Source organism: Anarrhichthys ocellatus, unplaced genomic scaffold (assembly GCF_004355925.1).
Source record: "Anarrhichthys ocellatus isolate YVR2014 unplaced genomic scaffold, GSC_Weel_1.0 scaffold5, whole genome shotgun sequence".
Classification (NCBI taxonomy): Eukaryota; Metazoa; Chordata; class Actinopteri; order Perciformes; family Anarhichadidae; genus Anarrhichthys; species Anarrhichthys ocellatus.
In genome coordinates this window covers 9,435,494-9,451,194 of record NW_022280035.1, presented here as the reverse complement: position 1 = coordinate 9,451,194, position 15,701 = coordinate 9,435,494, and the positions used below count along the sequence as shown (strand labels likewise).

The following is a 15,701-nucleotide window of genomic DNA, read 5'->3' as shown; positions in this document are numbered from 1 at the left end:
CATGGGTGAGGAGTGAAGGAAGGAATTTAGAAGCAAAAAAAAAAAAACCTGAAAATCTTTTTTAAAAAGATTTAGGCGAAAAAGAAAAGTTAGATCGTATTGAATCAAGTCTCTATTAAAAGAGACACTTTCAAGTAGATAAACTTGTCTAGTAAGTTATAAGTAGAAAGGAAAAGGTTAGTCATGAAAAAAATTTGGCATAGACAAACAAATTAACAAATAGTGAGTAAATACTTCTCTGCTGGTTTTACATTTGATATTTATTGAAACAAAGTAGAGCATTGAGCCAATTTGTAAAAAGTAACAAAATATCAGCTATAACACATTACGTTTAACAAACCTCAAATTCATGGAGAAGCTTATAAATATACATATTTGGATTGGTAGAAATAGTTTGTCTATCGAGAATCATCACAGGGATAGTTAGCGGTTAACTGAGTGGTACAGGAAATCTGTAGTGATGATAAAAATCTGAACGTCATCTGTGATATACAAGTGTATTTATTTGCGTGTTAACAGTAAAGCTGAACATGAGTGAGAAGAAATCATTTGTGTGTTGAATCAATAAGGTGCATTTCCCTTTACAAAAACAGTGAGGAGCCACATTAGTGAGAACACAATTTTAAAAAGCGACTATAAGCAGTGACTTGAGGATGTTCCACTATTGATTTATTTCTCGACTGTTGATCTATGATGGAGATGATGCTTTTCTGTTTAAAGCTCAGAGGAGAATCTGGTAAAAGAAAATAAATACAGTTTACTGATTGGTTGGATAGACATACTATATACTCATAGCATGGGATATTTCACCACTGTAACCACAACATTGCCCATATATATTCAAACCATATTAAGTATTGTAGAATAATGTTAAATGGATAATCTGAATTAATATGGAAAAGAATGTAGGCTATAATATTGATATATTTGCTGATGCACTGTAAAAAAAAAACAAAAAAAAAAAAACAGCTGAACAGACACGCACAGACAGGTTTAAGCCTCTGTATCAAAGTGCATAATGGTGGAGGGGTTGTTGCAGCACCTGGGGAACTCTAAGGCTTCTGGGAGAGCTTAATAAATAGCCCAATCCCCAAAACAGCCATCTTATTGTACTCCAAGGACTCGTACAAACCAACAGTGTTCCTTACTCTACATGTGGTGAGAGGAGACGAGTAGACTAGTTAGGATGTGAAGGCTGGTTTGGGACTGGGCCCATGAAATCACATCCATACACTATAGCACACATTGTCCTCTCAACACAGTCATTCTCAAACAACAAACCAGGACCCCTTAGTCAACTATGCCACAGATATCAAAACACTACTCTTCTTAGGAAATTGGAAGCACAATCCAATTTCACAATCAGTGTGACCCATCTGACAAGAAGAACTGTATTCTCTGATATGAAAAAAAAAAGGTGGGGGTCACGTGAGGGGAGATTTCCAGCCAGTTTTAGGCACTTGAATGGGTTAAAATCGACTGGTGATGACTGGGCCAAAATAAAACATAATCTCAAAATAAATATTTCACGATACTCTCAGTTTCTGAAGACATACGATTTTTGGAAAAAAGTCTTTTTGCAATGGCATAATTGTTTAACTCTATAAATATAATTTATATAGTTTTTTTTCTTCCATTCTTTCTCTGTGTTCAAACTCCTTTGCTCACGTATACAGACAGATGTTTGCCCATCGTCTGCAAGCAAACACCCAGGCAACACTCTTCTTCTCACTTGCAGACGAATTGGTCTACGATCTTGGTGCAGCGCTTGCACTTGACGTAGCAGCACCAGTGGAACTTGCAGTGGCAGCGCTCCACTATCTGGGCCTTGTACTGGTCGTAACCGCGGCCGCAGCACATCAGCTCACACCCATCCATGCCTTCCGAGGTCTTGTTGCAAAGGCGCCCCACCGTGCCCAAGGAGCCTGTGCTTTGGTTCTTCAGGCAGTAGTCCGGACTGGACTCGATGTACACCAGGTCGTGGCTTGTGGGAGCATTGAAATTGGTGTACTTCTGCACCAGCTTTCCGCGCGAGTTGAGCTTCATGGAAGCAGAGCTGTCATACTTCTCCTTCAGTGCATCGCCCACCTTGCGAAAGTCAGCTAGCTGCAGCCAGCAAGTCTTCAGACTGCAGGAGCCTGATACCCCGTGGCACTTGCAGGACACGTTGGCAAGGTCTGACACCGTCTGAAGGAGGGAAGAGAAAAGAAACAAATGGATTAATAACCAGATGAAGAACATGCAAAACCATTTATTCTTATGTGGTAAACTGCAGACAAATGTCCAAGCAACACATGCTTCATGTATCTAATTTGACCTCTCTGCATGAATATTTGCACAATATACTGCTCATGATCTCATAAGGCATCACATAAAGGACAAAATTATCCTGTCCATGTCAATAGTGCAGTGAATAAAATGTTGTCCACTCATTTGTCCTACTTGAAAGAGAACAGCCTGGCAACAGCATAAAGTTTCCTTTGAGGTGGTTTCAAGATGTTTGGAGAGGGAAAAAAACCCAAGTGCTGCCTTCATCTCCCCACAGATCAACGCCTCAGGAGGGGAGCGCTGACATAGCTGCTACACAGATGATCAGCAGACACCTATCTAAATGACCTGGATTATCTCACTTCAAACTCCTCTTGCTCTTTCTATCCCTGGTTGGTCTCATGCTAGGGCCTGCAGTTTATATCGGTCTGCTTGCTTCTTATCTGGTGACATCTTAAGATCTTTGTGTGTGTATATGTGTCTGTGCATATAACCCCAGTGTCATACCCTTCTTCCAGCCTCGTTATTGTGAATATTCATCATCAGCCGGGCGCTCTCATATGAGCCTTTAGGGTAGCTCTTCTCCCTCTCACGTGCATCCACAAACTCCTTAGAGAATCTGTAGCCGTAGTTGAGGTTGTCTCCGCAGCCGCCCCACAGCCAGTCTCGCGGTAAGTCTTTGGGGCGAGCAGCACGGCTGCACCCACAGCTGGAGAGCTCACCCTCTCTGCAGGCGCGACTCACCGCGTTCACCACCCCCGCCGCGCTAATTGCATAGGTGAATGCCGTTTCTCGGCTGCCTGCAGATGCACAAACAGGAACATCATGTCACATTTCACACAATAAGAAACAGAGTAAATGAGAAATACATGTTTAACATTTGGTACACCTATCCGGTGCTTACATTTTTTTTTTATGCATGTATATTTATTTTATACCAAATGTGTGTCACTAGCATTCTGCTTTAAGAATTTGTACAGCGTTATGAGATGTGATGTCATATGACAGCATTGACCATACATTCAGGATTACAGAGCACTTCAACCAAGAGCTGCATGCTCCTCATCACCAACATCTTGGACGGTGGAATCTGGTTTGCTGTTATTGGGCTTCAGCCAGAGAGAAGAGGGCGCCCTCCAGTGACAGAGATGCTTCTTAACAAGCAGCTGCCATTTCACCCAAATTGAAAGTGACAACAGTTATTTTACTTTACATGATTGACTGATCCTGGAGCCATTGCTCATTAACTACCACCGTTTCTACCCTCAGATTTCTCCTACAGAGATAAGATGTAGGAAGTCTTAATAACGGAAAATACACAAAAGCAGTTTTTGCTATCCCCAATCCATTACTACCTCTGTACAAAGCCACAGGCTAGAAAAGGAAACTTAAGCGAGATAAACTAAAGAAGAAACATACAAAAAAACAGCCGACCAAACTATTAGGCTGTGTGTTGACATTGAAGACGAGGGCTGCTACTAAATAAAAATGCACAGCTCATATACCTGCTGGGACAAACCTTTAGAGAGTGCGCTCTAATGACAATAACAGATGGACAGAGAACGGGAGATGAGGGAGGAGAAAGAAAAGACGACTGAAGAGATAAGTCAAGAAAAATACAGTGAAGAAAAAAAGCAAGCAAAAGGGAAAAGGAGACACGCATGCACTTAATACCACAAAAGGCGGGAAAAGACAATGACAGAGAAGATAAAAGATGAATAAATAAACCTTGTGGAAAGTCTGAAAGATATTCAGGTGGGAAACGCTGGCAGGGGCAGTGGCGATCAGAAAGAGTGGGGAATTTATTAGTCTAGTACGACGTTTAATCCACCCCAAGGATATTGGCCTAATAGTGGACCTGTGAGCAGACAAACTGCTGCCTCCCTTCTCCTGTACCCCACCCTGGAGCTAACCAAGCCAGGCAGTGGAGAGGGTCTGCACCCAACCACGCCAGCACCCCCTGGAGCTCAGCTATAAATCACCAGCAGTGTCCTCCGCCTGCAGACAGACAGACAGTACGACAGGCTTTCAGATGGACAGCCATAAAAGGGGAGGACATATTTACTTGGCCCAGAGTGGACCGAGATGGGAGCAATGCCGGGGAGGGAGGAGAGGAATGGGAGAACGGCTGCTGATGAGGATTCTATGAAGACTGATCTGTGGAGAGGGAGTCAGCAGAGCCAGAGATACAGACTCACCAAGAGTAGCGTAGAAACGCAGACAGACACATATGTGCGCACACAATGTCATGTAGGGGTATGTTCACAACAAGTACAGCACATTAAAGGGTTGGTTTACCGAAATATAAAAAATCATTGAAAAATGTAATAAAAATTTTTAAAAAAAACAGCATTACTATTTACCTCTAGTGGTATATATAAACATCGGCAGTTGTATGTGCAGAGGTTTTAAGATATTCATCTCTGTCATTTTCCCCACTGCCCCAATATATGCTGCAAGTGACAGAAATTTTGGTTTTGGTGCTCACATTAAATATTAAACGTTCACAGACAACGGCCCTTTCCAAAACAATGTCCTGCTTACTTGTGATCATCTACAGACCTTGTGTGACCAGTTTTCAGTGAAACTACTTTCTAGATGAAAATAATCATCAAGTAAACTGTTGACAGTGTGTTCTGTGGATTGTCTAGAGTAATGGGAATATTATTACTGGAAAGACAAGTCACTGTTGAGCCCATTAAAAGGTTATTCTTAAAGCTGGGAGCACCACAAACTAAATTCCATTCACCATTTATCCCATTAATTGCATTGGGATGGGGGGAGAAATCTCACAGACGGATATCCCATAATGTATAAAAATGTGTGATCTTCGAAGGTAAAAATGAAAGAATTTTGGGTGAACTGACCCGTTAAAAAGTACATGAACCAAATGCCGACCCCTCTACAAGTGTTACTGTAGACTAATTTGAAAGGTTCCCAAAATGTGAGCAACGCAAGTGCTGACTTTTGCAACGATTCAGTCAAGCTTGCTGTGGCCCTACTATGATCACATAACCGACATTGTACAGCTTCATAAAATTCAGATGGATAGTTATGATCAATAAACGATAAACCACCTTTACATTAGTCCCTGAGGTGAAGGCCCACATCCAAAGAAAACTAAAACAAACCATGTTAAATGACAGGATCCAAGAGTTGGGATTACGAAGAGAGGATTGTTAAGCTCTTGAACTTTCTACAAGAGATCTCTGCACACTGCATGTAAGTGCACGCACACACACACACACACACACACACACACACACACACACACACACACACAGACAGTTTAATCTCTGACAAGGTGATATATTGGTGCACACACTTACTGCACTCCCATTACTTGTGAATGCAGGGCAGCAACAGCGTGTGCATCTGTGTGTGTGTGTTAAACTAGATTAGATTGTCTCCCATTCATCAGGGGAAAAGCAGATTCTCTGCCTCCCTCTTGCTCCATGTCGGGAGCTGGTTTAGCAGGCCAAAGCAACATGTGATTTATCCAGCAACCTCACCCACCAACTATTCCCTCCACACAGCTGCTGAGAATCAACAGCCCCATATATTTCACACACACACTTTCCTAAACACACAAAAGAGGATCAAGAGAGAATAAAGAAAGGAAAGATAACACTGGTGAATATACACTGTTTGTGAACACAGGTGTTTGAATCTGCTCCTATGTGTTCAGGTATATGTTTCTGAGAATATATGCTTTTTCTTTATACATTGTTGCCCACTTCTTACCTATTTGCATGACCCGTCCAAAAACAGATGAGTTGTCCACCGTGCTGCAGTTCCAGCGCCGATGTCTGAACTGGTACTGGCACTCTCTGATGCCTGTTTTGGCACCTTCACCGATGTACTGCATGTGGTCCTGGTAAAGCTGGCACAGCTTCTTCTGGCCCTGTGACAGGCCCACCAGCTGGCTGCACAGAGGCTGGGCACCGATGATGTAGGCCTCTGGGATCAGTAAAGGGTTCATAGCCAGAGACCTGGATGAGGGGAGCCACATAATGCAGTTGTTTTCACTCATTTGCCATTTTAACACAAATGTATGCACGTTTTCAGGCCAAATTCTAAATCAATAGCTCATTTCACTTGATTAGTTTCTCCTTCACATGGGTGCAGCTATATTAATCAGGGAAATGAGGTGCAGTCATTTATACACCCTATAAACTCATAGCTCTTAATGACACTGGATTTTAACTCATGTGCTATTTCAGGCCAAGAACATGGAAAATGAAAATGGAAGCATAGACAAACGAGGAAAAAGAAGAGTCGAGGAGTGAAAAAGGAACGTTTCTTTCATTTTAAAAGTTTTCCAAGGCCTTAGGATGCAAAGGTGTCTAGCATTTGCCAAAAAAATATATAGAAGTGTATAACTGGCTATGAAAGTTATGTACCTTTTTTCAAATCACAAAAGAAAAACAAATCTAATCATTTTAAAACAGTTCCCTTCAATTTTGTATTAGAGAAAGAAAAATAAATAAAATGGACTGGAAAAGAGAGAGACATGGATAAACACTAGTATGAGCATCTGGTTCCAGGCCACAGGACAATTAGAGCATCCCATCCCCGAGCCCTAAGAGAAAGACAATTAGCCCCAAGTGTAACCTGATCGACTGGGGAAAGTCAGCAGCCAGCAACGTAACACACACTGAATACACACAACATATACACATTAACACACAGAAGAAGAAAAAAGAAAAAATTAACATACACAGACTGTCTCTCACACACACGCACGCGCACACACGCACACACACAGTCTTTAGGCAGGCTGCTTGGGCACTCTAAATCACTCACACCTGTGTGTGCTCTCAAAGAGGAAACTGAAAGACACATAATTTGTGCTCCAAACTCAGCTTTCCAAAAAGTCTGTGGTGATCTGCGATTCCTCCGATGGTAAATCCAACTTATTTTTTTAACTTTACGGTAGTCGCCTACTGAATTGAGCCCATTAAAATATGTTTATCTGCATAAATCCTCTTCAAATGAATTGTTTCAATTATAACTTGTATTTCCATATAACTAACTCACCGCATGATGTCACCACTGGCTTTGATCTGCTCAATGGAAGTAAGGACAAATCTTACTCTGAAAGTGTGGGTTTACTGTAAATGCTCCATGTTATGTTCCTCTACAAGCACTTAAGCTGGGATACACAATTATACACAAGTGCACAATTAGACACAAATTAAGAAACAGCAACAGGATGTAAAGAGTTGTGATTTGCTGTAAGCAGAGCCTCTATGTTGACTGGTAAACAGTATTTTACCCCATCTGAAGTACTCTGTGTGTGTGTTTAAGTGCACCATGCTCAAATATAGGCTTTTCTAATGGCAGTAGGATGTGTGTCTATACACAAATGCAGCGCACACACACACACTCATGTACAGTCACACACACTCATGTACAGTCACACACACTCATGTACAGTCACACACACTCATGTACAGTCACACACACTCATGTACAGTCACACAGTTTTCGTGTTTGTACATATTTGGACATCGACTCATAAACCACACCATTCTATGTTTTCTATAATATTCATAATTTTGGTTTGGCAATATGAGAAGAAAGAAAATAAGGGAGAAAAAAGGTCCTTCCTGAAGAGCTAATGTGCTACAGTCAGCATGTTGTGTTACTTCATATGTGGTGCAACTGAAGCTGAGGAGGCTTACTTAGCAAACACGCACACACAAGACACACACACTCTCAAACACAGGACTAAAATTGACTCAGAAACTATGTAAAAGATAAATATAAACATTTACAAAATGTTAAAAAACAAAAAATCTATATTACACTAAATCTTTGGCTTTTTTCATGTCTTTTTAGACTCGGCTACCCCATTTACAAATGTAAAGAGAAGAAAATCCCCTTTGAAAAGCTGACAATCTCCACTGACACACACACAAATTCAAGACACACAAAATATAGTATATATGGAAAGAAAATGCATACCACCATGAGTTGGCCTCCACCACTACCTGCATGAGGAGTGTGAGGAGTGTGACGGCAAAGACACAGTGTCTGGAGTCCAATAGGCTGCCAAAGGGCCAGCAAACCGGCCGACACAGACAGCCCAGCCTCAGGTTCATACTGCCGTTTGATCTGAGGGAGGACAGAGAAAAAGGATGCTCGTCAGTCTGCCTGCTTGGATCTTTCCTTTTTTTATTGTGCATAACACAGAAAAAGACAGACAGCCGTCTTTGATGTCAAAATGTATTTAGGGAATGCAATCCACAACTCTCTATTTTACATGCAAACAGCACCATGGTTGTGTGTGTGTGTGATGAGAGCCCTGAAGGCCATCGGTGCCACAGTCAAGCAGTCATTTGGCAGCAGGTCTGAGTGTGAATCACACAATACTGATAGACATGCAGGTTGAGAAGACACAATGATCATGAAACCCCAGCTATACACATTCCTGACAATTCACTTTACTCAGAGAAAGAGACTCACAAATGCAGAGACAGACAGACAGAGGCCTAATCAGACTGTGTGTGTACTTTATTTTTAATCCATTTTAGCCTGCATATTGTTGGCATAAGGGCCACACCTAAATTATCTCAAATTTCAAAAACAATGACTACTGCATTTTTTATACAAAGATGGTCGACTCAAAAAATAAGATCTCAAACATGGGCTTAGAATAAAACACATTGTGTGATTTTTGTTGTATTTCATACTGGTTCATTTTCATCTATGGCAAGCCTGGTTTTATTTGTTCCTGGTGAAAAGGTTCAATATTGTTCAGTTCTGTAAATAAGAAACATTCTTGAAAAATAAAATTCGTTAATTGAACACATTTAATGGGAGTTAACATGAATATTTAGGCCCGTACAAAACTTGGAAATTAAAAAAGACATTTGATTTTTTTTTTGTATTAAATATACAATTTGACAAATAACGATCATGTCGGTCAATAATTGTACTGAAATGATTTTTCATATTTATTAATTGACTGTAGGTCAAGCTGAAACGAGCCACGTCGTCGGCGGCGGATGGCCTGGGCCTGGTTATACTGTGCAGCTTTTTGCCTAACGAAAACTACAAGGAATTTAAAAAAGTTAAACATGTCAATTGTCTGCAAGGAACTGTTTAAATAAGTACCTCTAAATGTGCGAGTTAAACCCATGTGCCAGCCATCCAGTTGGGCCGTGTGTGAATTTTGGGACTCAAGCAGCTCTAATTTGTCACGCTGAGATATTTTCCAGGGTCGAGTCGCGGAGACATGGGCCTGCTTAATACTCATTACAGGCAAAGCCAAGTTCACCATCACTCACCCAGCGCGTGCACGCGCGCGCTGACACACAAACACACAAGCATGTGCTTTCAGTTTGTGCGCTGCTTCAGCAATAGTTGATGAGGTTATGTTCCCTAAAGTTCTTCCACATAAATTAAAGCAATAATCCACAGAGGGCGGCGGTTTTATGCTGATTTTAAAGTAACTAATTGGACTCGTTAAGTCTGCGAGCAAATTTTAAAATATATTTATTTACAGATAATTTAGTTTCACAATTAATTATTTTGCGCCAAGCAGGACACTTAATTAGGAGTAACTCCTCCACAGCTAGAGTGATACACCTTTTTTTATTGCACATATTCATATTTAAATATACCGTCATGATGCCACAGGTGCATGCAATTATCTAATATTTCGTTGGCCAATACTGCGTAGTTCATTTCAGTGCTCCAACTATTCAACACTATACAATACTTTATTATTGATATTTAAAAATATACAATCTTGACGGCTATTTGGCATCACTGCATGCTGAGTAAATCCTGCGATCCATGACCCCGGGAAACGATTTGACCCGAGCGAAATATTCATTGGAACTTTACTGGATGACTAACGACTACCTTACTGATTTTTGTCGGTAAAAGTGGCATCAAATTGGGCCGGAAGAGAGAAATTAGAATAACGTCGTCAGGATGATAAAACATCGGGCGCTCCTTTTGCAATGGATCATTAGGCTATGTTAAGAGTCATATGGGACTAAACTGATTTACATTAAACCTAAGAGTTTAAGAAAAGACCCGGAGCCTTCTGTTTTTTTAACGACAAAAAAAATGTTCCTGAATTATTTCACCTTTGGTCAAATGTGTCTTTTCTGACTTTTGTTATTTTCTGGCCAACCAATCTAAAATATCATGCCAATTAAACATAATAGTAATTGAATGATGTTAGCAACAACGTATTGTGAAAATGTGGAGGGAATAGCATTAGGGTGCTACGAGTGGGACATTTTAACGACGACTTATTTTTAAGTGACTGCATTTACGGTATGGCCTGCATTTGTAAGCCTTTGGATAATGTGCATGGTGACAAATATTTTTTTTATTTTTGTTAAAGAGTATTCATGGAGCAATTCGAAAAAAACGTCATCTTTTCCCAAGCTGCATGGTACCCTAATTGAATGACTAATTTGTGAAATATTATACGCATTTAACCTCGCAAAATGATGTGTCTTTTCCTGCCTGTTCCGTTGTTTGAAAAAACCAGGAGAGGGAGCCAGGTACAAGGATTAGATGAGGAGAAGCAGCACAAAGAACATTGCCTCACTTTAAACAACGGTTAACAATGGAACCAGAAATCAGACTATTATTCTGCATTTATATGGTTTTTAAAAAACAATGGTTGGTGCATTTTCGCTGAATTTCTAATTTGCCCAACATGGCCTCGATATATTATTGGTCACAGTCGATGCAGTGAGGGGATAGTATGTTTCACACTTCACATCTGTCATGCACTTTTGTCCACATAACTAATAACCAGTATTAGTCCAAAAAGGTCCCACTGAAGCACGCATTTCCCACTCTTAAAGATAAACTGCGGCTGCATGGAAAAGTGAGTGAACCCGAAGACCTATAAAGGCTACTCACCAGGGAGCACAGCCCGTTAGAAGTTGTAATCCACTTTCTGAAGACGATATCAAACCAATAATCCCAGAGCAGGCCAGGTGGATTTAGGATGTCCTTTTCTGCTGCAGTGTAGACACGTCTTGTCGTTCTATCCGGATTTCTTGGAAAGTGCTTGGTTGGGGTGAAGAAAGCGAAACACTAAGGCTATGAGTTCTTCAGTTTGGTGTTTTGGTGAACACGGACACCCAACAATCATTGAATACATGCGCTCCGTGCGCCAAACCGTTTAGAGGGCTTGTAGTAAGCAGCGGGATACATAAAATGTCCAAAGACCTTTCAAGGAAGGGAATTATCAGTTCATTTAACGAATCTGTGCACGACTTTGTGGTTACTATTAACAAATAAAACCATCTACGGCAACCCCACTGGCGGAAACGTCGGATGTCGATTATCTTCTAATTGAAAGCGGCCTACTTTAATAGTCGCTATCCAAGTAAAAAAATGTCCAATATTTTATCTAGACAATGTCAAACCAAAAACAGGAAAAATATTGTGATAAACATAAAATCCAGCCGCTCACACGCCCAGGTCATAGCGCGTTTTACCTGCCGAAAGATCCACACGGTGAACCTCGCCACAAACGACTTGTCAATTTACCTTCCATTATGTGCAAAAAACGACTTTGACAATTCCACTGCTCGACTTAAAAGTCTTCACATGCAAAAAAGTAAGTCACCCGCCTCTCAAAAAAAAAACAGATGGCACAATTAATCGGCTCCAGACAGTATGCTCCAAAAAAAAAAAAACTTTCCGCGCGGACTATCTCCAAACAGTGCGGCTTGGCGAGTGCGCACGGTGCCAGGAGGAGGAGAAGAGCACAGCGTGTGAACAACGGCGGCTTTGCTGAGGCTCCGAGTCTGTCGTCCTCCCACACCGTATGTGTGTGTCTGTGTGTGCTGTAGTGCAGAAAAAGTATCAGCGACTATCCCTCCCTCTCTGCTTCTCTCTCTTTCTCTCACCTGCTTCAGTCGCCTCCTCTCACAAACTAGCACACTGCAGCATGGATGCGCAGCGCAAAACCTTCAGATGGCGCATGCGCTTCACATTTCTCCTCAAATCGCCTTCCAGTCACCAACTTTCAAAGAGCAAGGCATTGTATGGAAGGTAAAAGAGAGAGAGAGAAAGAGAGAGAGAGAGAGAGAGAGGGTGGAACAGGCTGTAACAAAACAAGCGTCTCTATTACCTAAAATAAACTTATAAAGCACCCGAGGCTATTACCTTATCCATACCAGAGTAGAGTTAGGATTTTCACTGGCAGCAGATCGAGTTGCCACTCAGTAAAATCAAGACAAGCAGGTCCAGATCATGTGCTTATACAGGCTGCTCTCATCACCTGAAGGCCTGTGAGCATTACGGTCATTACGGTAATTATTATTTTATGGTACATTATCTCAAAACATGCTGCAGGAATCCCTCGGCTTACAGCTCTATATTTTTCAATGAACCCGATGAGTGTCAGAGGGCAAAGTGTTTAATAGTTTCACCTGTGTCACTGTAGATTGCTCGTCCGTGCACACTGAAGGCATTCAAAGGTGAAAGCCGTGTTATTTTCAGTTGCGCTGGACAGAATTTCACCTGGATTGAGGAAATAGAGATTGAATAACAGTCAGTAAAACAATGCTGAAATTAATGGAAGGGGTCACCTGAATATCTGGCTACATGCCCAAATAAGGACTTGCCTCAGGTGATAAAGGCAAGAGACAGGAAAAGAAATAAATTTAGACATTTTTATGATACCAATCTTCTTAGTCAGGTGCAGTCAATCTTATATATCTGATATGGGCCTAATTCAAAACAGTATGAGTCCCTCAACCCTTGCTTAAAATAAGGAAGAATATAAATGTAAATATGGATATAACACAAAACAGATTTGTACATTACAAACTTAATTCTAAGCTCCTCAAATGGTCTGTAATAACAAAAAAGGATCAGTAATAACATTATTGCTCTTTTCAGCCCCCAAAATGTTTTTAAATAACTCATACTCCTTTTGTGAGAGCCATCATTTTGTCACATTTTTCCACAGTGTATATGTCCTTTAAGAATGTACTCTTCATGTGGCTGTGAATAACTGTGGCAGAATGAGTGTGAAGTGCCTGCAAATCTTGCAAGAGTTCTGTTCCCAGCTAATGTTACCGTGGTGGATGCTGGAGGCTGCGACTGCGTCAAAGAGCACTTAAAACATGCTCAGCCACATTTCTGATCCCTCACCATGCCTCACTACCCCTCCCGCCTCCATCAACCCCCCTCCGCCTCCATCCCCCCACGTTCCCCTAGGAAGAAAACTGGGCAACATCTGGCTGAGTTTATGAGAGAGAGAAAGAGAGAGAGAATTGGTAGACCTTGAAAACTGGGGAGAGTTCTTTCTTGGGCAGTGCAAGAGTCTATTGTTGTAGTTGCCATTAGCGGCGGTGAAACTTTAATTTTGTGAAAATACCCATTGTTGCACTTAAATTCACCAACAACACTGTCGATGTCAATGTAGACATTATTGTCTTCCTGATAAAACCCATGTTGCAGTTCTTGTGAAAACAACTTTTATTCAAACAAGAGAAACCAGCTGACCACTGCAAAACACTGTGGAACAAGTCAAGGGTGAATACCGTTATCCCCCAAACTTTCACAGTCATCACAAACATGAGAGCAGCATGAAACCACACACGCATGCAAACACACTGTACAAAAATGTACATGTTAGGTAAGGGCCAAATGGAAACACTGTCATACTGTTGAATCAAAACACAACACTGTCCGTCCTCATCAACCTCCAGCACAGTGAAAAAAGTGATGACGCAGTGCTTCAAAATGCAAGTCACTTCATAATAAACAGACTCACCACTCAGATTCGCAGGATCAACAAATAGACAACAAAACAATACATCACTCATTGCATAATAAGTCACACACAGCTGTTAAAACTTCAAAAAAAGAAGAGTGGCACTCAAAACTGTTTCGGATGTAGAAAAGCTCACAACATATTGGTTCATTAAACAAATGCACAGCAGGCTAAAAGAACACAAGGAGAAATGTATAAACAGACTGTTCTTACAGTAAGCTGGCTGATTTGAGGTCAGCCATGACTCCTTCCCTGTGAATATGGGTCCTGATTTTAGAGAAGGTGTAAGCAGATCCTCAAACTGCTCAGTCCAAATTCGCCTTTTTCTTGTTGATCTCTCAGCAGGAAGTGGGTAACTAGGGCGGTTTACTGGGTAGCCCGAATGATTCAGATGCAGTCCCATTTCAGTAATTTGTTTCAGCAGACAGGGTTGTCTCCTTTGGCACGGTACATTGAGAAGGTTTCTGTGGATTGTGGGTTTTGAGGTCCATGTTGTTATATTTACAAAAGTCTGATATTTAGCTGCAGAAGTAAACACATTCATGCCATCATAAACCAGTCCAGGATTGGCATGGGTTTACGGCTAGTTCCACCGGCTCAGCTTAGCCACACCAGTAGTCGACGGTGGAGTGGAGTGATTGCCGCTTGATGTGAAGCCAGAACTCTGTAGCACCGCAGTACTTTAAAATGAATCTAGCTCACAGTCTATTGAAAACAGCTAGGGAAATGAAGGCCGCTTGCCAATACCTTGTAGCTCCACACTGATGACAGATGGTCGTGTGAGGGATATTCACCCACCCTCAGTCGGCCGTTGCATTTGTCAGCGGAGGTGACATTCATCGGTAAGATGGTATAATCTCTGACCGGCTGAACGCTGATCTTATCCACATATGTATGCTAATATGTATGTCAGGTGATCATGATGGTGTGCAATTATAGGCCGGTTCAGCGCGTATGCTTGTAGTTGAAGCTCTCGAACCTCTTGGTACCTGGCTCTACAAGCAGCTGTGGAAAAAAAAAAACATGAAGAAAATCAATCAATATGAGAAGTCAACCACAAGGAAGGAAATACAAATCCACGGATATAAAGATGCATCATCTAGCAAAGGATCTTAGGTTGTTTTTAAAGTTTCTCTCCTAATAGGTTACATCATATGATTGCGTTGCTTGGTAATAGACAAAAAATGCTCAGGTCCAGTGTAGATATTTAGTTTCTTTCTTTGCTTTAGGTTGACCATTTTCTTCCTCTAACTGTCTGGTGAGCCCCCAGAGGCCCTTAAGAATGCTCTAAATGTAGTTGGCAGCAGCCCAAACATCAAGTGGTCATTAATAAAAAAAAAAAGTCTTTTGGAATGTGTCTGTTATTCAGGTTGCACAGCAGTCAGCAACAACTCACTTCTTTTCTTAGGGTAAGGTTGTGGGAAAAAAAGAAACAATGATGTATGTCTAGCTCGCTGGGGGCGCCTCATTGGCTGAGCAAACAGGCCACAAACTAACTACCAATCACTGAATACATTATCATCAGTCACTCAGAGGGGGCATGGTGATACTTTCATACCAACTTTGTTTGTCGGGGACCAGAGACATTCACAGGTAAAGTTGAGGAAAATGTTTTAAAGGAAATGATTTGACCTGAGCAATGATGCCGAAATCTTGAAGG

The 15,701-nt window shown here is 41.3% G+C and overlaps 2 protein-coding genes across 3 annotated transcripts in view; both read right to left on the bottom strand.

Annotated features, from left to right (window-relative positions):
* Positions 1-243: 243 nt before the first annotated feature.
* Positions 244-12,183, bottom strand: wnt5a (wingless-type MMTV integration site family, member 5a). Its single transcript, XM_031844860.1, has 6 exons — positions 12,165-12,183; positions 11,167-11,316; positions 8,239-8,388; positions 6,013-6,260; positions 2,776-3,068; positions 244-2,187 (listed from the first exon to the last, which is right to left on the bottom strand). Exons 3-6 carry the CDS (start codon positions 8,373-8,375, stop codon positions 1,729-1,731), a joined length of 1,137 nt encoding a protein of 378 aa, XP_031700720.1. The 5' UTR covers positions 8,376-8,388; positions 11,167-11,316; positions 12,165-12,183; the 3' UTR covers positions 244-1,728.
* Positions 12,184-13,728: 1,545 nt separating this feature from the next.
* LOC116382119 (ERC protein 2-like) overlaps positions 13,729-15,701 on the bottom strand; it is a 134,807-nt gene continuing 132,834 nt past the window's right edge. For both annotated transcript variants that reach the window (XM_031844854.1, XM_031844850.1), the window contains one exon: positions 13,729-15,046. The gene's annotated coding sequence lies outside the window, so the exon portion shown is untranslated. The remainder of the gene's footprint in view (positions 15,047-15,701) is intronic.